The sequence below is a fragment of the Chelonus insularis genome, unplaced genomic scaffold (genome assembly GCF_013357705.1).
Source record: "Chelonus insularis isolate UGA/USDA-ARS -01 unplaced genomic scaffold, ASM1335770v1 contig_56_pilon, whole genome shotgun sequence".
Taxonomy (NCBI): Eukaryota; Metazoa; Arthropoda; class Insecta; order Hymenoptera; family Braconidae; genus Chelonus; species Chelonus insularis.
Genome location: NW_023276648.1, coordinates 266,531 through 292,654, shown reverse-complemented (window position 1 = coordinate 292,654; position 26,124 = coordinate 266,531). Strand labels below are relative to the sequence as shown.

At 32.6% G+C, this 26,124-nt stretch overlaps 1 protein-coding gene across 2 annotated transcripts in view; it reads left to right on the top strand.

Moving 5' to 3' along the window:
- Positions 1–26,124, top strand: part of Nrx-1 (Neurexin 1) — a 763,150-nt gene that overhangs the window by 599,373 nt on the left and 137,653 nt on the right. For both annotated transcript variants that reach the window (XM_035088915.1, XM_035088914.1), the window contains one exon: positions 22,404–22,512. In XM_035088915.1, the coding sequence (XP_034944806.1) occupies positions 22,404–22,512 (109 nt within the window). The remainder of the gene's footprint in view (positions 1–22,403; positions 22,513–26,124) is intronic.

Below are 26,124 nucleotides of genomic sequence, written 5' to 3'. Positions count from 1 at the left end.
AATGTATTATGATGTAAATAATTTGTATGGAGCAGCCATGAGCTCTTCTTTACCGTATGGTTCTTTCGAATAGTCTACGACAGAATCGATATTATGATAATAAGCGATGATGATCTTACTGATTATATACTTAAAGTTGATTTGGAATACCCTCAAAGTTTATTTGAAAGACACAGAGATTTGCCCCTTTGCCCTGAGCATTCCCGAGCACCTAATTCAAAGCATTCTAAATTAATGACAACTTTACATGATAAAAAAAATTATATTATTCACTACAGAAATTGAAAACAATGTATCGCATTACGATTAAAAGTAACAAATATACATAGAGTTTTAAAATTTAAACAATCTCGATGGCTAAAGCCATATATAGATTTAAATTCACATAAAAGGAAAGAGGCGAGAAATAATTTTGAAAGAAATTTTTTAAGTTAATGAACAATGCTGTTTTCGGTAGACCTATGGAAAATGTTAAAAAACATAGAGATGTCAAACTTGTTACAGAATGGGAATAACGTAACGGAGCGAATTATTACATATCTAAACCTAATTATCATTCTAGTGTAATTTTTAATGAAAATTTGGTTGCGATAGAACTTAAAAAAATGAAAGTAATTTTTAATAAGCCTATATCCATTCGATTCTGTATTCTCGATATTTCAAAAAATTATATTTATGATTTTCATTATAATTATATACTTCACAAATATCCTCTTGAACACGCTAAATTAATGTATACTAATACTAATAGTTTAATCTATCATTTCAAAAATTCTGATATTTATAAACATATTGAATAGGATATAGATGCATTCAATACTTCAGAGTATAAGAAAGATCCGCACAAAACAGGCATCTAGGAATGCCTGTAAAAACTGGCGCCAAGTCCACATTCAAGTAAAATTAGTATAAATGGAAAAAAGGTAAGATCAAAAAAACGTGTGAAATCAGGTAAAACGCCAAGTTAGCTGCGTCTTTTTTCATAATTTTTTCGAACTAGCAATATACTATTGACTTATAAAATTTCAGTTAATTTTGAAGTACCAAAAAAAAAAAATCTTCAAAACCAAAAAACTATGGAACTTGGCCCAATTTTTAAAATTCTTTCAACAGTTCCATATATTATAGTTCCTACATAAGAACATTTGAAACTGAATTAGGCAGACTTTAAAGACAAAATTAGGCCAAGTTCCATAGTTTTTTGGTTTTGAAGATTTTTTTTTTGGTACTTCAAAATTAACTGAAATTTTATAAGTCAATAGTACATTGCTAGTTCGAAAAAATTATGAAAAAAGACGCAGCTAACTTGGCGTTTTACTTGATTTCACATGTTTTTTTTAAACTTACCTTTTTTCCATTTATACTAATTTTACTTGAATGTGGACTTGGCGCCAGTTTTTACAGGCATTCCTAGATGCCTGTTTTGTGCGGTGTATACCATACATGGAATGTATCATGATAAACTGTTGCCATTAGTTTATATACTCACTCCGAATAAATCGGAAAAATTGTATACATCTGTATTGTCTGCAATCAGACGTTATTAACCTAATTTGGAGCCTCAAAGAGTGATTAGTGATTTCGAACGGACATTCAAAAACGCTGCTGAAAGTCAATTTTCTGCGTGCACTGTTTCTGGTTGTTTTTTACATTTTTCCAGTGTGTCTGGCGACATGTACAATCTTCTGGTTTACAACATTACTACAATACCAATCTCAATTTTTGTTTTAACATCTCTACGGTCGGGATATTACGCACACTTTTTCTAAGTCTTCCTGCCCCTCTACAGGCTTACCACCTTTTACCTACCCGATAAAGTTTTATACACATAGTCTATCGGGTTACCCCGGTAGGCAACTTATCTCCTAACTATTGTATCGCATTTGCACGGGGACACAGGGAAACTGCAGAAAACTTGTGTCGATACAAATCCTTAGTTCCCTGTCCTCAAAAGGACATTTTATTCGAGTACCTCGCCTCATAAAGTATAACTCGAGAAATAACTCTACTCCTAGTGACGGAGTTACTTGGGACGTAATTTTCTCGCGCCATAAGAAAGGCATGAGGATACACGCATCCAGCCAAAGACCTTACGACATACCACTACGAGCCCAACCTCAATCGACTGAAAGCACCTGGTACATATCATTTTTCGACTTTGCAGCCCAAGGTGCAGGCTTGGATTTCGGTCACCCGTAGTACTAGTTTTGTCCGGTTTGGTCGACGGCCTCAGTTGTTTATGATGTGAGGGGAAGTACCATTCTATTGTCGACAGCTGAAAGAATATATGATCAATATTGTGAAGTTTCCTGAAATACGAAAAAATCAGTATTCGAGTTTATTGAATACTTGAAAGTAACGTAAAGAGATAACAAAAAAAAAGTAAAAAATAAAGTAGGATAAAAAAAACAAAAATAGAGAATAAATTTCCCATTTGTTTGATCCACAGGCTACAGGTGTTCCGTAAAGATTGTAGGCCTGCAACCTGTGCCTAGGTGCTCCGACAACCAAGGGTTAGGAGTGAATCCTAAGATTCGAATCACATGACGAAGACTTACTTTCATAAAATAAAGCACTCTTTATTGTGTGAATTTTATGACTGATATTGACTTTTTCTGAAGAAATAGCTTTGAGAAAGCCTTTAGTATGCCTTTCATCGAACGTTTTCGCCATCAGGATATATATATATTATTCAATCTAAGGGGGTGTTAATAATTTTTAAATAATATGCACATATAAATTTTAAACTGCACGAATATTCTCTCAAATACATTCATATACTTCAGGAATGCTGTCTCAGTGCATTTGACCTTCCACCGCGTCATATCTCTCAGAGATTGAAGAAATACCTAAAGTAGGCTGTAAGAGATACGACAAAGTAGCTAAAACTAAAAACCGTAGGATTTATGATTTGTCTATTAAAGAGGTATTCAGACGTTAAACTCTATCTCTGTATGTAATCGCGAAATGAAAAAGAAAATTATAATGATAACTTTGTACATTCAATCGTTTTTATTGTGTAAAAGAAAGTAATAGAAAGAAAACATTAAACAGAATTCGAAACCAAAAATTTACCGTTATAGCCAAGCGCTTTACGGCTGAGTTACTTATTCATACGACAATTCTTACGTTGAAATGTTATATTTAAGTTGCATAAAAGTGGGGGCTTGCTTATTAGAAAGAAGAGACCCCACTTCTTCCACTTGACGCTCTAACTCAACTAATAAAAAAGAAAAGTAAGTCTTATATCTATATTACGTTTACTTGTAATAGTGATAGATCATTAAGAAAAATAATGAAACGTCTTTTTACAATAAGAACATTTTGTAAAATTATTGACTGTTAAATAGATCAGCATGAGAATTATTTACATAGGTAATTACTTTTCATTATGATCAATTCTTGTTGTTTTTTATACACCAGAGTTGTTCGTGGGTGCGATGTATATGTAAATGTCCGTGAGGCACTATGGCGTCGACGCCAGTTCAGCTTCGCGCCCAAAGACACTACAACTGAATATACTGGACCACTGGCACTGATGAGAGTAATTTTGATGATTCACGTATGTTCGTGAGAGTTGTCTGAGTCTATTTGACCGTACTTTTATCTACAAAGAGTGAGCTGACTGAAAAAATCTGCGATTTGACTGCGAAAGATTGTACAGAGATGACTGCGTGATTTGCCTGGAGCTAACTGACGCCACAAGTGCTCGACCGCGTGCTTGTTGGCGTCACTAGGGCCGTAGAGTTGTCTTCTGGGCCATGAGGGAAATACTTCCCGATGATTGGTCCAGTGAGTTGACTGAAGCGCCGGTGGACAAGTCCGGCATTACGAAATTTTGATTATTCCTGACTAACTGACTTGGGCCCCTCCAAGTCAGAACAACATTCATTTTTTAAACAATAATAGCCTATATCGTTTCTACCTCAACGCAGAAGCCGTCGCTTGGGGTAGGTGCGCGGGCATGCGCAACAACTCTTAAGACGCCTCAATGCGCGACTACAAGCGGCAGCCAATCTTTCGCGTTACGTAAATTGCTCTATGCTGAGGACTCATAAGCGACCACCGACACGGAGCACCCCCTAGATATAGTTAAGCATGTATGACAGATATATCAAAGTCTCTGTCAAACCAAACCCCCAGGTACCTAACCATCTCTGGATAATTTATCTTTGTATTCTCTATGGTGATCTTCGGTGGTTTACTTGCGTGCCTGTCTTTCTTCCTTTTGAGGTGTGGTTTATATACTCTATAGTTGGGATGGTTATATTCCTGTAGCTTCTCTTGCCTTTAAGCTTAATCTTTCGTTTCATGGAGATTGCCTCTGATTTTGTTTTTAATAACTCGAGCTTGGCATTCTTGCACTAAGTGAGTATTGTATCATCGACTGCCTGTCCTCTGGCCTCGAGAGTTTCTCTAGAATTGCCATCTATAATGACAATTCAATGATCTGCATGCGCTGCATAACGCTTTTCATGTTAGGATCGGTCAAGTTAGCCCAAGATAGGCTAACTGTATGATCTGTAAAGAAATTTTGCATTACATTACTATCGGGCCACTCGAGCGTTCAGTTGAGTTAGGACTCTAATGGAATAGACAAGACACCAGAGCTGCCGTATGTTCCCAGTAAAATTGAGTCAGTCGTTGAGAACGGGTAAGCAAAAATTCTTTGGAATTTCCCGCTTTTAGGCCTCAACGTATTGAACGCAATGAGCTGGATATCACTCTCTTCGACCATAACACTAAGCACGTATTCTACGTTGAGGTCTCAGCCCTGGCTAAGACGAATAGAGTAAGCAGAAATGCTACGGAGAACTCATAGAGCGTTTATCTTTGGTTCTCTCCGAATCCTGAGACGATGAAATGAACGATTGTCTACAGCCCCGGCTTACCCTCGAACCTGTGAAATTCAGATGTCTGCAGGATAATTCCGTTTGGTAAGGCCCCACGTTAGTGGGATCCCTGGCCAGACACCTCTGAAAAACCAAAAAATGATAATAACAATGATATTCATATTCATACTAATAACTTGAATAAAGGAAATTTAAATTATATAAATGCTGAAAATTCCGAAAATAATTAATCATTTGGTTGATATGGTTGCACCTTCTCTAGCCAGAAACTCGCTTTCTCCGGTTGGAAGTTCGGCTACTTTTGCACAACCAGGAAAATTTTACGGATCTTAGACGTAGGAAAGTTACTCACGACAACTCGAGATCATTGCAGAATTACATATTTGGACCGATGACAAGGCACAAAAAATATTTTTTAAAATTTGAGTGAAGAAGGTTAAAAAAGTGTCTACAAATAAACAGAATGTTTAAAATATCATTTCGGCGAATCGCAATACCCTCCATGATATTTTAATCGTTTGTAATCGAGAAAACAAGGTCCAGATAAATGTATTACTGATTATTCTGAGGAAATGAATGACTAATTCAAATGTGCGTTGCTTGCAATTTTCTCTTCTAATGGATAGAATTAAAACATTACAACAAGCGACTTAGCTCGCGCTTGAATTTGAGTCTGCTGAAAAATTATTTTTCAGGAATAGAAATAATTACAGTAATACTAATTCGGACGATGACAATAATCCCTCACCAACTTGTTCCAATAAGTAAACGAATAATCATAATTTAGATTCTTCTTCAACTATCTAATGTTCGTTATATGGTTAAATTAGTCATTTGCAAGAAGACTGTGTATGTTATTCAGACTTTCTAAATTAAATTTTTAATATTTGGCGATTATTTATATTTTTCATCAGAGATTTGAAGGCAAATGCTCGAAATTGGAATCGAATTGAGAAGGCTCTATATTTTCAGCAACAAACTGAGTGAAGTTATATGTTAGATACAGAAAATTCCAAATAGTGATAAAATAAAAATCTTTAATGTTGGCATCAAGTATACAATTTAGCTGTTTTTCAGTGATGACTACAGAAAAATTTAGTAAGTTACTTGATGTCCATAACATCTCGTTGAGTTCATAGAGTATGAAAAGGCTGCTAAACTAGTTTAGACCTCCCATGAGGAAGTTATTGAAATTAGGTCAGTTGGTGGAATTTAAATTTATATTATATCTCCACGTTTCATGATATTTTCAAGCATACTGACCAATTTTTAGAATGATATAAGACTAAGTGCGGGTCTCTTGTCTCTACTCTTTTACTACTCTCTAACGCTAGATCTTGCGCGTAGATGCTGTAATTCATCTCACACAAAAGTGGCACAGGTTAGGCACAAATTTCTGTACAACTTCCGCCGTTCCTCTTACGGCCTAAAATTAATCATCTATTCAGAAATCCATTTTTAGATTACGTACTAGAGACTAAGTGCTGGTCTCTAGTTTTCACTCTCTACTCTTCGAATTCTATCTTAAATAAAACTTTTTACTCAAAATCATGAAAATCAATGAAGTTATTATTCAGCCTAGATTTGAATATTGCTGCTTTCCAACTCTACCTGCTACAAATAAATAAAACAAATTCTTTTACAGGGAAAAATTTTGGCAGCGGGTAAACCTCCAAAAACAGGCCAAAATGATCTGCATTAACTAATGACGTGACCTTGTACAATTTGAAATTCTTGAAGACTGAGAGTTTGTCAGTCGAAATACAAAACGTCAAAAACTTACCTTTACTTCCTCTTTTTCCATTGAAAAAATTCGGGAAATTATAGAATAAAAACCCACAAGAACTGGAAATGTCAAGAATTTGAGAAGTCATAACAAGGAAGATCTGAATAGATCATAAAAAATTACTTAGTACGCTTCTCCAAGTTAATAACCAACTCCGCAACCTATTCATAATATCAAGCTTTTACAATCACAAAAATAATAATTACACATTTCCCACCGTGCAAGGAATTTTCCAAAACATAAGGTCGATAGTCTGAACAACTATAACAATTTCATAGGATACCATGAAAACTTAGTGCCTGACTTATCTTCATTTAAGCCGTTAACGAAAAATTATAATTTTTGGGGAAGATCCAAAACATACAGGGTGTTAATAAAAGGGTAACCGCAGAGTACATCACCGTAATCTACGTAAAAAACTGAACAAAAAATTCCTGTGCGAAAATTGCGTGCAAAAATTATTTTTAGTGTTATACGCGTTTCAAAGTCGTAAAATTTGACCAATCAGAGAGCCGGTCACATAATGATAAGCGTCAATTACAGTACAACGGAAATAAAAATTTATTACATACATTGTTGATAAGTTCGCGAAACGAAATGACGATCATGAATATTTAACGGTTAGAAACTTCGGGTGAAACGTGAACATAGGAAGCCTTCTGTTAAAAAAAAAGATGATTGTAGATGAATGCGTTAATTAATAATAAAATTAAGACAGAGAATGAAAAATGGAGAATTTTTCGTTTTTTTTCGCAATTTTTTTCAAAAATTGATAATCAATTCTTTGAATTTACTTAACATATGCTCAGAGCTATCATTAAAATAAGATTCTGACCTACCCACTAACTCAGAATCTGATCAGTCTTCTCACACTTTTTACCATACATTGAGTGGAGAAAAACAGTGATTAAAGATTAATCACAGATGATGCTAGAAGACAGGTCAGAAATGAATATGACAATAAAAAAGAGCACATGAAGATTAACATAATGATAACTTAGTTATTAGGATTAGTACAGCAAATTAATCAATGCAGAATTTATTCTAAGGAAAATCATCCAAGCTATATTCTGATGACTTGTCTTACATCAGCTCTTAGCTATTGTCATACTAAGATTCTTATCTGCCTCCTGACTCCGAATCTGATCAGTCTTCTTACACTCTTTACTATACCTTGTGTACATAGAAAACAGAGTTCAGAGACGAAAGACATACATGGTTGGAGGACAGGTCAAAACCAAACGTGACAATAAGGAATCGCACATGATAATTAATGAAATAATAACCTAGTCATTAGTCTTTAGATTCAGTCATTAGATTAGTCTAGCAAATTAATTAATGCAGAATCAATTTCAAAAAAATCATTTAATCCACATTCTGATGACTTGTTTTACATGCTTTGTTTGCTATTGTCTAGTTGTTTAAAAATGGCATTTTATTCTGTATTTTTTGCGACAAATAAAGTCCATGACTTAATATAATAATTGTTCATAGAGTTATTATAATGAACTCATCCAAACATAATCTCATTTTCTCTCTTAGAGTCATGTATCTATTTCGTTCGTTCAATCACACTAGTATCTTTGTTTATAATCATGGCGTGATCTTATTGGTAGAACATTAACGGGTCCTATAGGCAATGAGGAACTCATGAGTCAGTCTTTAAAAATCATTGAGAGAGTAAGTGCATCTCACTTAGTGACGGTGTTTCTCCTTGGATATCATACTTATTGAAAGGGATTTTGGATTTATTCAACAGTCGTGAGTTCATTTTGCTATTGATCAGAGTCAGTAAGTGGCTTGACTTCTTTTGGTGAATTCAGTTGCGTATAAGTCACAATTTCTTAGAGGGAAACTCAAACGTTTCCATGGGATTGACCACAAGTCCTGCTGACTTATACCCTGAATTAGTATTGTCAAAGTTATGATCACTTTGCTACAGATCAAATACGTAAACGGCCATACTATCAAATCTTTGTGAAATTCAGTCACGAATTTCTACTGACTAAACGATTCGATCTGTTTCATTTTCAACTCAGATATATCAAGTTTGGAATCAAGTGCGTACACGGCCACAATTTTCAATAGATTCATCACGAATCTTAACGAACATAAATTATCAGCTGGTTAAACCACTTGATTCACATACATTTTCAAGTTTTACTAAATTCTTCTAATGTATTGTAAAATATTTGTATGTCGCCATCTAATGACTATTAGACTAACGACAGTTTGTTAGTTAACAACGATTGCTTGACGATTAGATTGTTTATAACAACGAGGGGAGAGTTTGTTTATCTCCAGTTTTTGTCTGAGACTTCAGTTGACCGCACGGATTCTTCCTTTTAATTAATTGCTGTCAATCATTAATAAACATTTCAATTAATTTACTAATTTTCCGAAGTTGTTATTGAGTCTTATTTTACATTGGTGTCAGAAAGTGGTTCGTTTCGCGTGCCGTGAATATTTTTGTTGGTGATTTCTGGAAAAATATTTTGAAAATCATGCCAAAGAATCCAAGTCGGAGACAAACTCGAGCTGGAAGGAGAACTCAATATGCTGATTGTGTCGAAGACGGTAGTAATGGAGGACTTCTAGCTTTAGAGATGAGATTGAATCGTTTGGAAGAAAGACTAAATCGTGATCAGATTCGTTTTGAAGAAGGTCGAAGAGAGACTCAAAATTTATTTGAAGAGATAAGAAATTTAATTAATAATAATAATAACAATAATAATAATAATAATAATAATAATAATAATAATAATAATAATAATAATAATAATAATAATAACAATAATCTGGAAATTCATAATTTAGAAAATAACTCTAATAATTTGGTTGAATCGGTCTCAACTTCTTCAGTTAATAATAATTCTTTAGCTTTTGCAAAACCAGAAAAATTTGATGGTTCTCAGACGTGGGAATCTTATTTCCGTCAATTTGAGACTATCGCTCGTTTGCATAAATGGACAAATGAAGTTAAAGCATCGATTTTAGTGTCCTGTTTGAAGGACAAAGCTCAAGTTATTTTAGAAAATTTGAGTTTAGAAGATTTAGGGAATTTCGATAAATTGAAAAAAATGTTGGAAGATCGTTTTGGTGAAGCTCAATTTTCTCGAGCTTATTTTAGTCGTTTTCAGGCTAGAAAACAGTCTGAAAATGAAAATTTAACTGATTTTTCAAATGATTTGGATAGGCTTGTCAAATTTGCGTATCCTTCGGTCTCTTCCGAAGAGAGAGATAGAATTGCTGGTTTACAATTTATTTCCGGATTAAAAAAATTAGAGTTACAATTTTCTCTTCGTTCAGAGAGGATTGAGTCTCTTCAATTAGCAACTCAGAGAGCTTTAGAGCTTGAGTCGATTGAAGATTTGACCTTCGGAGGTCAGAATAAAAACAATTTTAACAATAATTTCAATAAAAATTTCAAGATAAAAATTTATAATGATAATAATAATCATTTTGATTCTGTTGAAGGAAATTTAAAATCTTTTAATAATCAAAATTCTTTTCATGGATTTAGATGTTGGATTTGTGGAATAGAAGGTCATTCTAAGAAGAATTGTAAGATTTTTCAGGCTGTTAAATCAAGTTTAACAGAAAATAATTAAATTTGGTTTGAAATGCGTTTAGATTAAATTCAGAGATTTAATTCAATTTTTCTTTAAAGTGAAGGAAATCGCCTAAAGTTTTAGTTATTTTTGGAAGGTCTTCATGCATCTGAAATCTACTTAAAGATGTTGTGTTTCGAATTTCAGAAAATCTTGAATGGTCGTTTTTAAGTGATTGAATGATTATACTCGCTCCGTATAATGATAATGAATCATTGTTGACTCTTTCTGGATTCCTAATTTCTGTTGAATTCAGGGTTTTTGTAACTTCCAGTCTGAGAATGTTGGCTCTCATTGATCATTTGATTGTTGATTTAAATTCACAATGTCTGTCCTGGAGCGTTCTCGTGGAGTTACTGTAGGATATACACGGTTGGAGTCATTGTACTGGAATCCTTTTCTTCATTTATTGGCCAAAGTGAAGCAAAGTGAGGTATTAGATGTCCATGGTATCCTAATATTTTTGTTCGGATAGTATGCGTAACTGTGAGCCCAATTTTTAATAATTTAGTTTGCACAGTGAGCAGAAGCTATTGAACTTATTTATGGAAATTCCTTGCGCAAGGTGGAATTGAATTGATTGTTTTAATGATATTGAATCATTTATTTGAGAGTCGGATAAAAAAAGGATGCGAAGTCGGAATTTATTTGGAGAATTGACTCCATGAAATGTGACCATTCAACCTAATTATAAATTGAACATTGAATTTATGATTAAATAATGAAATTTTTAAAGAACTTTGATTCTGTGAGGAACTTTTATTTTGTTTAGTTCCGTGACCTTCCAGTTCTTGGCATTTCCTACTCTTTGGGTTCTTATGGTTCTTCCCAGTGGTTCCTCCTGATAAAAAAGAAGGATGGAAAGGGAATTGAAGATGGAAATTTTAATTTTTAATTTTTAATTTGACTAACGGACGATTAGTTCTTAAGAAATCTTTTATTGTATAGAATCACGTTATTAGTTTAATTTAAATCATTTTGGTCTGTTTGGAGGTTTTTACCCGCCGCAGGATTTTTCCCTCCTAATTATTTGTTTTATTTATTTTTAAAGCAGACAGAGTTGGGAAGCGGCACTATTGGAATCTAGGCTGAAAGATTATTATTTTGATCATCATAATTTCGAATTAGAAATTAAATTTTAGATTTTTCATGTTTTTTTATTTCAGCCTAATCCAATATTTTTACCCAACTAATAGGAATTGCCAGGTGGCAATTTTTTTTAAAAGATCGGGAGAAGTGTAAAATATTTGTATGTCGCCATCTAATAACTATTAGACTAACGACAGTTTGTTAGTCAACAACGATTGCTTGACGATTAGATTGTTTATAGCAACGAGGGGAGAGCTTGTTTATCTCCAGTTTTTGTCTGAGACTTGAGTTGACCGCACGGATTCTTTCTTTTAATTAATTGCTGTCAATTATTAATAAACATTTTAATTAATTTACTAATTTTCCGAAGTTGTTATTGAGTCTTATTTTACAGTATAATGGGTCTAAACACTGCATAACCTTTCAGTTAACGACCAAAATTCACATTTATTCATATTTCAGCGATATTCATCTTCGAGAAGCTGTGAAACTTCGTACGCTGCGGCCAGTCGTGTCGACGTGCTAACAGCAAATTATTATTAGTTTTATTGTCATATTTTAAATAGATTCATTAGTTGTCTTACAAGATAAAATCTTATTAAATTATTAAAGATTATATTATTATTATTCAAATTGATTAATTATTTAAGTATTTTTTAACACTAGTGGATTGGAGACTAAATAAATTAGTTTTTTTCTTTCATAATGAAATTAATTGAAGTACTTCATTATTAGCTTTGGCTATTAATGCTCAAAGCTTTAGTTTTATTCTATAAAAATAATTTCTGTTATCGGGAAGTAGCTCCTTTTACTTCAGAATTCATTAATATTTTGGTTAAAATATATTTATTGAGTTATTCTTGTATTAAACAAGAATATTTATATTTTATCTAGCGTTGAATGATCGCATGTATAGTTCGATTTCCTCCCAAAAATTGGCCTCATTCGTTATTGCAGTTCATCGTGAATGTCGTTAGGTGACAATTCATTCACGGCGTTACTATAGATTTTGTTGCTTAAATAAATACCTATACGCTTCATAGTTGTACATTCATTATATCATTAAGACTTTTATTGAATTTTGCAAAATGGCTATATACGAACAATATGAATACGTAGATATGATACGCGTGCTTCATAAGTGTCATGGAAACGTAGTAGACGCGGCAAGATTGTATGCCGAACGCTTCCCTGATCGTGATCGTCATCCATGCATTCAAGTCCTTAATCGCCTCCAAGATCGTATCCGCAATCATCGACCCATCGTTCCAGTTCCTTTAGGAGATGTTGGTCATCCTCGAAATCACAGGCGAGATGCAAAAATTCTCAATTACTTTGATCGTCATCCTGAATCAAGCACTAGAAGGGCTGCACGGCACCTCAACATCAATCACGTCACAATCCATAAAACTTTGAAACATGACGGTCTTTATCCCTATCACTATACTCCTGTACAATATCTAGAGGATGGTGATCTACCTGTTAAACTTCGGTTCTGTCGATGGTTCAGACGACAAGTGCGGGATAAAGACTTTCTAAAAAACATTCTTTGGACTGATGAAGCTATCTTCCGGCAAGATAGCCCATACAATTTACACAATGAGCACATATATGCCCATGAAAATCCGAGATGTGTCCGTGAAAAAATAACTCAGCGTCGGTTTCAAGTTCACGTCTGGTGCGGCTTGATTCATAATCAATTGGTAATTAACATCTTTTAAGTTTATTTTAACAGTATTTCCAAACGAATTTCATTATCAGTATATTTTTAGAGCATTAACGTTAAAAAATAACAAGAAAATATAGTTTTTTTTTTCATTTTTTGATTTTTTTAGTCTACTGTGGTTCTTTTTCTGACACGCAAAAATGTTGTAAATGATTCTAAGATACCAATCCTGTATAACAGATCGGTCCAGTCATTCTACCGAATGCCGTCAATGGGGACGATTACCTGGAGATTTTACGTGATCTCCCACAGCTGCTAGAAGACGTACCTCTGCAAAGAAGAGCAAACATTATCTGGCAGCAGGATGGTGCGACTGCTCATCGACGTAGCGATGTACTGAATTGCTTGGATAATCTATTTCCTGATGGATGGATAGGTTTGGAATCATGGTATCGAGAGTGGCCCCCCAGATCACCAGATATGACGCCGTTAGATTTCTTCTTGTGGGGATACCTCAAGGATAAAGTGTATGCTACTCCGGTACTAGATGAAGAAGATCTTCAAAATAGAATAATAGAAGAAGCCTTAGCCATTCCTCCAGAAATGATTAAACGAGCAACGAACAGAGTGTTAACCGTCGTCAATCAGTGTATTGAAGAAGATGGTGGTCACGCAGAGCAGCTACGATAGGCTGGAATGAAAAAGTTAGACGATTGGCGTGTCCCATATACGGGCACACACGAGCACATAAGTATGATAAACATTGTACCCTTGCACTCGTGTGTGCCCGTGTATGGGATACGCCAATCGTCCCCATGATAATAGAATAGTTTCCAGTTTGATTATCATTGGTCATTTAGTATCTTTTGTTGAATTTGAGTTTAGTTTCTTTTGTTGAATTTTGACAACTTTTTGGAAAACTTAATGTTACTGATTCACTAGTTTAATTTGATTAACCAAGTAATCATTTGGTTCATCTTCATGTGCTATTCTCTATTATCATATTAGTTTTCTTACCTGTTCTCCAACATCATAAGTTATTAGTCTTAAAACACTGTTTTTTATCAACAAAGTTCAGCAGAGGGGATTGGAGTGAAGAAATTTATTTATTACTTAGTGAACGTTGAAAAAGAAGTCTGACTGGTTAGTACAGTCCTTTTTCTCCGTTTACTGTCGCACTTCTGCTTTCTTTTATTTTCAAAAATTTATTAATTGTGTAGTGATTTTATTCCTCTCAAAATTTATCATATGTCATATTGAGTGTTCAAGTAGTTGGATAAAATAATGGTAGTAAAATTAAGTGTTTCTTACAACTAAAAATTCATTCATTGTTCTTCTTATCATTTACTACAGAGAATTGAATTATGTTCTCATAACAAGTGTCAACTATTGAAAAAAAAACATGAACATAAAACAAATGTATAATAAAAAGTTAAGAAGACAAATTAAATGCTGAGCTAGAAGCCAGGTAGAAAACTTAATATGAAAATAGCTTAGAGATCATGTAAGATGAGTCATCAGAATGAATCTTGATTGATTTGTTGTAATTAATCCTTTATTTACTGATTCACTAGTCTAATTTGATTAACTAAGTCATCATTTGGTTCATCTTCATGTGCTATTCTCTATTGTCATATTAGTTTTCTTACCTGTTCTCCAACATCATAAGTTATTAGTCTTAAAACACTATTTTTTACCCACACAGTGTACATAATGAAAGGTGTAAGAAGACAGATCAGATACCGGGTCGGAGGGCAAGGAAAAAACTCAATATGACAATAGCAAACAGTCTATGTAAGATAAGTTATTAAAATAAAGCCTAAATAATTTTTTATATATAAATCTTTCATTCAATAATGCACTAGTTGATGACGATCGACTAAGTCATCATTATATGTATTTTTATGTGTTATTTCTATGATTATATGAGTTTCTTGACATGCCTTCTGGCCTCGTATGTTTTTGATCTTTGAAGTCTGTTTTCTATCCACACAATGTATGGTAAAAAGTGTAAGCAGAGAGATCAGAAGCTGGGTTAGAGGGCATGTAATGAATTTTATCAAAAAGTAGCATAAAGTACTTGTCAAATGTCATCAGAATATAGCTTAGTTAATTTGTCGAAATTAAACGTTCATTCATTCTTCCAACCTAATTAACTGAGTCACTATTTAGTTTATCTTCATGTGCTATTTTTCATTGTCACATTTGTTCCAAGACCTGTCTCTTAGCATCATCGGTCTTCGAGCACTGTTTTTTTCCACACACTGTATGGTAAAAAGTGTAAGAAGACTGATCAGATTCGGAGTCAGGAGGCAGATAAGAATCTTAGTATGACAATAGCTAAGAGCTGATGTAAGACAAGTCATCAGAATATAGCTTGGATGATTTTCCTTAGAATAAATTCTGCATTGATTAATTTGCTGTACTAATCCTAATAACTAAGTTATCATTATGTTAATCTTTATGTGCTCTTTTTTATTGCCATATTCATTGCTGACCTGCTATTCTATAACATATTATAGAACGTAATCCACTGAATTTTAGTGAATTTCCAATGTTTCTCATGCTCCTATGGTTCGATTTATCAGTATAAATATGTAGAAACCTTCATCATTTTACAAGCTTACTTGTATAAAAAGTTTGATAGGAAAATAAGTCACAAATATTGTGTAATTGTGATGTTTTTTTATAGCATGTCGAAAAAATCTCGTATTTAGACAGTTTATCATTGTATTCTGCCGGCCAATCTTAAAAAATATGTCTATGCGAAAACTACACTTGATGCATATTTGCGAAGATGTAAAATTACTTGTTTACTATTCAGAGACGAGTTGCCGGCGACGAGTTGTACAGCCTCAAGCATAGTGCATAATTTTTTGTCATCAAATCTCTCCCTCTTCTCTTTCATTTATCTACTCACATTATCTATCTTTTCTTCCATCCATCTACTTATTAAATCTCAGTTTTTTTTTCATGTATTTACTCACTTGATTTCTCTATTCTTTCTCATTCATTCACTCACAGAAACTCTCTCCCTTCTTTCATACACCCACTCACTTAAACACTATCTTTTCTCTCATCCATCTTCTCATTGAGCTCTCTCATTCATTTACTCACTTAAATTTTTATTTCCGTTGTACTGTAATTGACGCTTATCATTATGTGACCGGCTCTCTGATTGGTCAAATTTTATGACTTTGAAACGCGTATAACTCTAAAAATAATTTTCGCACAGGAATTTTTTATTCAGTTTTTTACGTAGATTACAGTGGTGTACTCTGCGGTTACCCTTTTATTTACACCCTGTATTTACCTGTTGAATTATCTTTAGGAATGGTTTCTGGAGGGAAAATTCTACAGAGATAGCTCAGGATAACCATAATTAACGACCTAACATCAGTAATGCTAGAGAGAGTTCTGTAGTCTCATGTCTAGAAAAACGAAAGTCAACAAAAATAAAAAAATCCAAAGATTCCAATCTTTTGGATTTTTATTGAAAAATTTCGATAAATATCGAAGAATAGTTGTCGTCAACCTTTCAACTCAACCAATAGATTGAAAATAAAGAAGCATAGTTCTAGTCTTTCAATTCCGAAACGATTGTCACGCACGCCCATGCACCTACCCTGAGGAACAGCTTTTGCGTGACGATGGGCGTCCTGCCTATACGCATAGCGATTGTAGATCTCAATGCGCGATACACACTTCGTACCAACAAAGCACTAACGTATAACAATGCTAGAATCTCCTCAACCCTTGGAGTCATGCTTTGTTCTACTGCATATTTTGACCTGAAATTTCATACTCGGTAATTTTTGGGGTCGTTAATCACGAATATGAGCTTAGATTTGCAAAATTCAATACGGCAGCCTAAATTTTGTGCAATTGAATCGTTTAGACCATCCGATCAGTGTTCTACTGCATATTTTTGTCTGAATTTTTGTACTCGATTGTCCTTTCGTGGTGACTTATTACAAATTAAAGGTTAGATTTACAAATTATAAAATGGTGGATCAAAGATGTACAAATATTTAGACCAAAATATGTGGTAGGATATTTTCGATAGCGGTTAAAATAGGTGGTGCTCTTGCAGTGTGACTCAAAGGATAAAATGACAACACATTAGAAGAATCGTCAACGCCGATGATAAATTTCAGGTTGCAAACACTGAAGATACCCAGACAGAAAATTTGTGTTAAAATTAACACATTTCACATGTTCAGAACGGTCCACTCAATTTTTTGTGTTATTCCAACACAAAGTATATGTGTCAAATCTGCACACAACCGTTGTGTCAATGATTTTACACATAAGAGGATATAAATTTTGTGTCAATTCGACACAATTAATTGATTATAATTTTACTAGTGAATGTTAATATAACTATTATTTTGTGTACATTTTGACACAATGATGTGTAAAATTAACCGATGTAGAATGTAAAAGTTTACTCAATAAATGTGTTGGTATATATTTTTTCGCAGTATCATATACTATACTAATTCAGTTAATTTTACATGTTTTTGTGTTAAACATTCACTCTAAATAATGGTTATATTAACACTTACACTGGGAAACTTGACACTTCTTTTATGTTAGTTAGGTTTTATTTATTCATTATTACTATTATTACCACCCGTTATAACTATTGTAAATTTTCTTCTTTATTAAAGAATGCAAGAAAGTAGTAACATTTAATTTTCCTATACTTAAACTTTTCTATTCAATATTTTAACAAACATATTATCTATTAATTTACAAAAAATGCTTTGTTGCAATAACATGCTCTTCATCAGAACATTTGTAAATATTCCAACTTTTCGTATAAGGTAAATCACTTATCTTTATAATCAATACATTTGGCTTTTTTTTTGAACGACATACCCTAAGCATATAGGCAATGATGTGTTTTCATGAGTAGTTTTAAATCTTATGACATAGTATTTGTTGTTCTTGGTAACAGAACTATTTTTGAATTATTGAATAATATTAAGACTATTTTTTACTTATCAAATAAAGGAGTGTCATTAAATTCAACCGATCGAATCAGAATTTTTATTTAGATTGATTGCTGTTGGATGGTTCGATCGATTATAAAGTCCATAGTCAAATGCCTATATTTTTTCATTCAAAGCAGTTAAAGTAATCATCTTTGAATCAATGCAAACTTGGTTCTCACAAACATCAAAATAAGTCAAATTGAGTAAGGGAGTGCGATGCTTGACACCGAAAAAATTGAAAGTATTGCATTTATTTAAATTGCATTTTTATTAGTTGAAAAAGAAAAGTTATTTTTATAAACTGCTCCGCTTTTAAAACCTGTGTAATCATTATTTTTAATAGGACTTTTATTCTTTAAGTATTTCTGAAAAGCTTCTTCATTGCATAAAATAGACAAAGTTTCAAGTATTGGAAAATATGTAAATGTGCTCGTTACAGGGATCTGCTTATAACACACTATTTGACTATCGAACTTTTTATCAATTCGAACATCGTGGGCTTTTCGAACAGGCTTTACAATGTTTTCCGTAAAAAGTTTCTGTCTACCATACTTAGTTAATTTATTTTCAATAGAAAATGTAAATATATCCGCGAGATATTGACGTTTATCTAATGTTGTCATGGATACGATATCGTCTAAAAGTGGAATTAACATTTCTGTCATTGATTCGAGAATCGTTGTGATTGTGCTATCAGGTAATCCTAAGGAATATAGTTTGGAGATATAATGAAATAAATTTTTTCGAATCATTGTGTCTGTAATATGACCACCATCATCAGCCACCTGAGCATTATCTTCAATGTCATTATCGTTAATACCAGAATCAGATATTAATGTCTCATCAACAGAATCAGTACTACTATAATGACATGATGGGATTGGTTGTGATTCACACCTTCTTAAATGTTTTCTAAACCCATTATACGTTTCTAAACTAGCTGGAAATCCGAAACAACATTTTAGATGTAAATTAGAGCCATCGACTAACAAATGGTTAATGCGTAAATGACTACAAATTCCGTTAGTTGTATGAGTTTTGAAATCGCACAAAAAAAAATTAATCATAATAATAATCAGATAATTACTTAGAAAAAAATACCTGAATATACGTATTAACTAAGAAAATGGTTAACTGTAAAATTTTCAAAATTGAGAACAATACTGTACTTAAAAATCTAAAATCTTGCAATAAAAATATTCGTTCTAAAATTGTATGACTGACTTATTATGCAATATCAATTTTCGCATTGTTTAGAACTATTTCTTTGAATAAAATCAATTTTTGTAAAAAATTCAACAATAACATTGGTGCATTTCACTTTACTTAGTATGTGACAAAGGTCATGTTGTAACAATACCCAAAAATTGTGAAGATCGTTGTCGAACTGCTGTAAAGACAAAATGAGCTTTAAATAAGTAATTCATTGCTTGTACAGTATCTTTTGTAGGCAGTAATATGAATTTCTTATCAATTTCCAAGAAATATTGATCAATTGCTGATTTGTTTGATCCAACTGCAATTAATTTAGGTTGATTTCGGTGTTCCTCGTTAGCCGTCAGTGGTGTTCCACGCTTGAAAAGTAATGAAATTAAGGAATAGAATTTATTTATGTTATATACTGCTTCTATGAAAAAAACGTACCTCTTTGAAAACAATCAACTTTTTTATAATATTCCTCGGTTTTTCTCTCGATGATGAATGCTTACCCTTGGCTATTGGAGGGAGTAACTGAGTGAGCGCTATCATAGCATTTGTTATGCGACCCCATTCTAAGTACAACACAATAAATAATACATTAAAAGATCTTTTTTTACTCTATAATGAATTTAGAGAAAATTGTCTACCAAGTAGACTTCGATCTTTTCCTTCGTTATTTTAGAGTCAATTGCGAAATTTAGATTAACTACTGCAAATATTATAATATTTTATTTGGAAAAACCATAATGAATTTTCTTTATCATAACAGTTAACATCAATTTTACAATAAAACTTACCTCAAATATTAAAACAAAAAAAAAGTAGCAAATGTCAGTATTAGAAAATTGGGTTATTAGAAATGTCTACTATTGTTCGAGAACAACGAATTTTCACAATCACACCTCGATCGTTTAGTCTCACATAATCCGGCAAATATTCGAACCAAATTTTACATCAATATTGTCCGTAACGAAAAACTCATTTTCACATAGATTCGGAAATAATTCACAAGCGAAAATAAATCATTACAATTTGATTATGTTGTAATAATAAAATCCATCCCTTCTTTATCGATTGATACACCACTAATATAGAATAGCAAGTCTATGGTTTCTGTCACTTTGTAAAAACTCTCTCAATAAATTACGTTGTTCACATTTTACTTTTATTTAAATATTACATCAGATTATATTCGAATAATATTTTTAGAAGGTAGAAAAAGGAGAATTTCCAATACCTTTGTAGGTAAAATGTTCGTAAATATATGGTTCTGGTAATTTCATCCACATTCTATGATCACTATATTTAAATACAAGAAACAACCATACAAAAGTTGCGTCGTCAAAATCACTTATATCGCGTAGGTAGATAATGACAAACTGAAAATCAAATATGTATCTAAATACGGATTTACTTCAATGAAAGTTTAAAATAATCGATTACATGAAGAATATCATTTATCACTGCAAAATCAATTAATAATTTAATTATAAATGCCGTATGAGGAACGTGTGGGAGCAACTTATTTAAGGTTATGAGCATTCACTTTCATCATAATATAAGTATAAAATGCATTTATAGATTGATACAATATATACTTTAAATTAGAGAAATTTTTATAATCAACTCACTGATTTACTTTTCAATAATTATTAAAAGAACAAATTTAACTCAGAAATATACACTTTTGTGATATGTATTTTGTCTTCTGAATGCACGAAAACGAATAATAGTACCACTGCCCCCACTTTTAGATAAAACAGAAAACGCACGAGAGATTGTTCTTTTGTAGAGTCACCTACAATCAAAAAGTGTTAATTCTACACTTTAAAAGTGTTATTCGAAATGAATGACACTAGTTTTATGTAGTTTCCAATACTTATTGAAATAGATTTTGATGTATAACACACTTTTTGTGTTGGAAATACACGAAAAAGAGCACTTATTACATTCTTCTCGGAATAGGATTTCGAAAAATTATGACGATAAAACAAACGTTTGTTTATTTTCCGTTACACACATATTGTTACGTTCAGTCTTGTTCATAATTTATTGACATTTTTATTGAGTTGGATTGAAATTTGTGTGAATACATTTATTTAACGCAAGCAATAAATGTTCAATTAACGCAAGGTTGTGCTGCTAATTTAACACAAAAATTTTGACTACTACATTTTTTTTACACAGAACATAAAATTTTCTACTGTGTATGGCAGGCAAAATGGGATGCATCCGAAACAGGCCGCAAAGCATACCACTTTTCCCTGAACATAGCAGATAGACTTGACAATAACTGGAATCGCTACAACAACCTGATGACACCAATATTAACACAGCATAGTATTTTTCGTGCACAATATACCACCAAGACTGACTTAACTTTCTGTAATTGTAATAGGGAAGAGAATGACACAATGAAACACTTCTTGTTGCACTGTCTCGTATATCAGCCATACGTTCGGGAGCAAACGTTGACCTCAACCTATCATGTATAAGTAATAACTTCGGTATAATGTCATCACTTTTCTCGTGATAATGTCCAGATCTTTAAGCTCACTTTGGAGCCATTTAAGAACTCCGAATGAGTATAGCAAGACTAGGACGGTGAGTACTTTATTATGGCCTGATAATTCAGAGCCCCATATCCTTTTAAGTCGTTACTTCTACTCGCTACGGAGAGTATCTTTGACGACAGACACGTCCTGTGAAGGAGTTTGTACCTGTCCAAGATATCGGTATGATTCACCAGCATCCAGACGTTTTATGATGCTTCAGTCTGTAAGCTCGGCATTATCACTTCAGTTCGGCGATCTTCCTTTTACTGAACGAGATACTGCCGTCTAACCCAAACTCCATGCCGATTGCACTGGTATACTCGGACACAACCTCTCGGGCTGCTCGAGTTATTTGGGCGAACTAGAAGTTTGAAATATACTCGTATATTTATATACAACGTATTTTTATTCTCAATAATATTTATTTCTCTAGTTACAATTTTCAAATCTGCCTCTTCTACTTCTGTCATCAATCTTCAGAAATTCACTTAATGTTTATCTAGATCTTTCACAAAAAAATTAATGTATTGACATATAGTATAGACAAACTATCAATCTATAATTATATGAGAATCCACAAAAACTTTCTCAGAATACAAAATTCCAGACAACTATAATTAACACAAGATTTTCTATTTTGCAGACTCTCATGTCGGGTCAAGGTCTCAATGATGAAACATGGCACACAATGAAATTTTCTCGGCGTGCTCAATCAATTAAACTTTGGGTTGACGATGAGCCAGTTAGTTATTGTGAGTATTTAAAATGGCATTATATGAAGTTTATATTATATATCTTTATTGATTAACGGTGTTTCTGGTAGTAAATATAAATTCGAAAATGAACACTATGATTGATTATCTAAATTATGGATGGAAATATTCGTTAATGGATTTACAAATCCATGCAAACAGTAACTCTTCGAGAAAAAATGTTGGAATCATATACAGTTGATCCTGGATAAGCAACACCTGAATTACTGAGAAAACTCTATTAATGGTCTTTATCGATAACTGCATTGTCTGTACGGACTTACCAAAACTTGAAAATGTGAAAGTTACTTTTGCCTGCCAATACCACCGGTAAACTTCGACTTTTGGATAAGAGCATCTCACACACGTTGAAACGGTTTTATCGTAGTGAAGTCCTCAAGTCTAAGCTAACTTGTTTAAAACAAAAGTCTAGCTTAGTGATCAACATACGATCAGCCATAGAATTTACTCCATATTGTATGATCCAGAACTCTGATGTGTTTCACTGTTCAATAGATTCTTACTGTACTTAGGATTGAAAGTCATAGATTGTTGAAAAAAAATTTTTATCATGGAAGAAAGTTAAACATTTCGCGTTTTGTTAAGTTGGTAGTGTCACATTGTATAATTTATGCGCACGTTCATTATCGGTGAGCTCAAATTTATATTGAAAACAAATGAAATGTGCTTAATCGATTATATCGCAATATATTGAATAGACTCATATTCATAAATCATTCCTTTTTCAAAATATCTGCAAACAATTAATGGAACAATATATTATATTCTATTGTACACCGATAATATTGGACCACATCAATTGGACCAACGTGAAACATACAAAGAAAAAATCGCTCAAATTTGCAAATATATTTTACTAGCTAAAAAAATTTACGATTTGATGATCTCCGTTTTCAAGTATTTCCAACGTGGATACCATCATTCAAAAGAACTAATCGTAATGTCTCTCGTAAAATTAAACAAATTCCTATCATCGAAAACGATTAAAGATCGTAGAATAAAAAAAACAAACATCAGAAGTGTTCGTTAACGATGTAAAATCGGAAATTCAATCATATGGTTTAGACAGCATATATAATTCTGATCAAAGTGGCTATCAATTAGGAGTACCTTCAGAGAGGACTTTAGCTCCAGAAGATAAAGAAAAAATGGAGTGTACAGTTCAATCAGTTTGATCGACAACTCACAGTTATACTATACAACCAACGGTATCAGCTAATGGAAAACTTCTCACTCCCTTTTTTCTTGTGTTCAAAGAACCAACTGACAAACTTGGTTCACGGGTAGAAGCATCGCTTTTTAGGCCAGATAATGTACACGTAGAAATATCGAAATCTGGAAAACTTACTTCAGGTAACGAATTCAATTCAAATATTATATTATATAATATATTCTGGAAGTTTATATACTAATTTTTTGAGAACACTTCAAAATCTGGTTGAGGGATGTATTCTTTTCGAATGTTGGAAAAAAAGTTTACTTTTGATTAATTCGTAAACTGGGCATTGTTCTGAAGCTGTCACGTCTGTCAAACCACCGGATAAAGAAATTGAGATAATGATTATTCCTAAGAAGGGTACTGGACAGATTCAAACATTAGATGTTTTTGTGTTCAGAATATAGAAAAACTTTGTGAGACATTTTCCATACAGTGTCCTATTATGAGGAGATGATTTAAATTTACACTTGAGTAATAATATTATTAAATTACAATCACTGACTCCTTACCAACTCTCGTCTCCACGATACATACTTTATCGTTATTTATGGTTTAAGAGTAGTTGTACATTTATTACACCATATGAATTTGAAAATCAAGTTAATTTAGCATTTGGAGATCACTGTAAGTCTCATTGTGGAATTCCAGGATGTAAAAATATTGCAATTATCTGTTGTGCATGGTGTAAAAAATCATTGTATCGTGAACATTTAAACAATTGCGAAGCCGCGTATCTCGTAAATTTTTATACTCTTTCGATAGAAATTGGTTCCATTAAAAAATAATTTGTGAATAAAGGTATTTTTTATTATTTTTTATGTTATTTTAAACGTATAAGAAAATTTCGATTGGAAATACATGATAATTGGGAATCACCTTTAGAGGGTGTCAACATTGGAGGTGATTTTCACCCTTTCAAAACGTTTTTCCGCAGAAAAAAAATACGTGGTTCATAATTTTCGACGTAGATTATTGTATAGAAGCCCCAGCTGAATCGACGGTGACCACCTCGCGAGGTTTCTTTGTTAGATAAATTTATATAAAAAACCATACGTTTTCCATCTTACAAGGAATTTCTAAAAACATTAGTTCAATAGCCTGAAAAACTGTTAGAACTTTATATAATATTATGGACACATAGTGCCTAACTTATCTTCATTTTAGCTGTTAATGGAAAATTATAATTTCTGGCGAAGATTCAAAACATATTTATTGAATTATCTTTAGGAATGTTTTCTGGAGGGAAAATTCTACAAAGAAAATCTCAGAATAACCTTAACTCACGACCTAACATTAGTATTGCTAGAGTAAATTCTGTAGTCTTATGTTGAAAAGAATGATAATCTAACAAAAATGGAAAAATCCAACGATCTTAATCTTTTTGATTTTCATTGATAACTTTTGATAAATGTTGAAGAATAGTTGTCGTCAACCTTTCAACTCAACCAATAGATTGAGGATGAAGAGGTGTAGTTCTAGTCTTTCTAATTCATTTGTTTATTTATTTATTTATTTCCTTTTCAAATATTTTTGATGCAAACTCTCTACCTAAATTGTTGAGTGAATATCCAAAGGGACACCATATCGACAAAATATTTGAGGAACTAAAGCTTTAGCAAATGGAAGAAGTCTCATGATTAGGAAGAGGAATTTCTTCAGGCCATTTAGCAAAATAATTAGTAAGAACTAAAGCGAATTTATTTCCAGAAAACGTTTTAGTAAGAGGACCGAGAATATCAATCGCAACTCTTTCAAAAGGAGAGTTAACATTATAAATTTGAAGAAAACACATGATCGCTTATAGGCATCTTTTTTAGCAAAACAAACTTTCCACTTCTTACACCAAATATGAACATCTTGATTCTGAGTAGACCCGAAGGATTTTTGATGAATCTAGGAAGTACTCTTATTTATACTAAAATTTTTACTAGATGAATTATGACATATCATTCTATTAACTTTGGCTCAAGGAGAAACAACCTGAAAACTAATGTAAGAAAAATTAGGAGCTTCCCATCGTTTAACTGAAACTCCATTTTTTAATTCTAAAGAATTCCAATGAAGTAAAGTGAGTTTAAAAGTCAAATCTAAATGAGAAACATCATTAAATTCAGAGACTTTATTTTCCTTTGTATTTAATTATTGAATTCGAAATACTCTTATCATTTTTAAATTTAATCCAATCGAAATTAATATTAATTTCAAAGATAGTGCGGAAAATATTTTTATTAAAAGAATATTTTGCGTTAGCATCCATTTTCAAACATTCCGTACAATCACATCGATACCGAGATGTAGCATCAGCATGATCATGACTTTGACCAGGTCTATTCTGAACTTCAAAATTATATCAGGATTTTTGAAAGAAATTA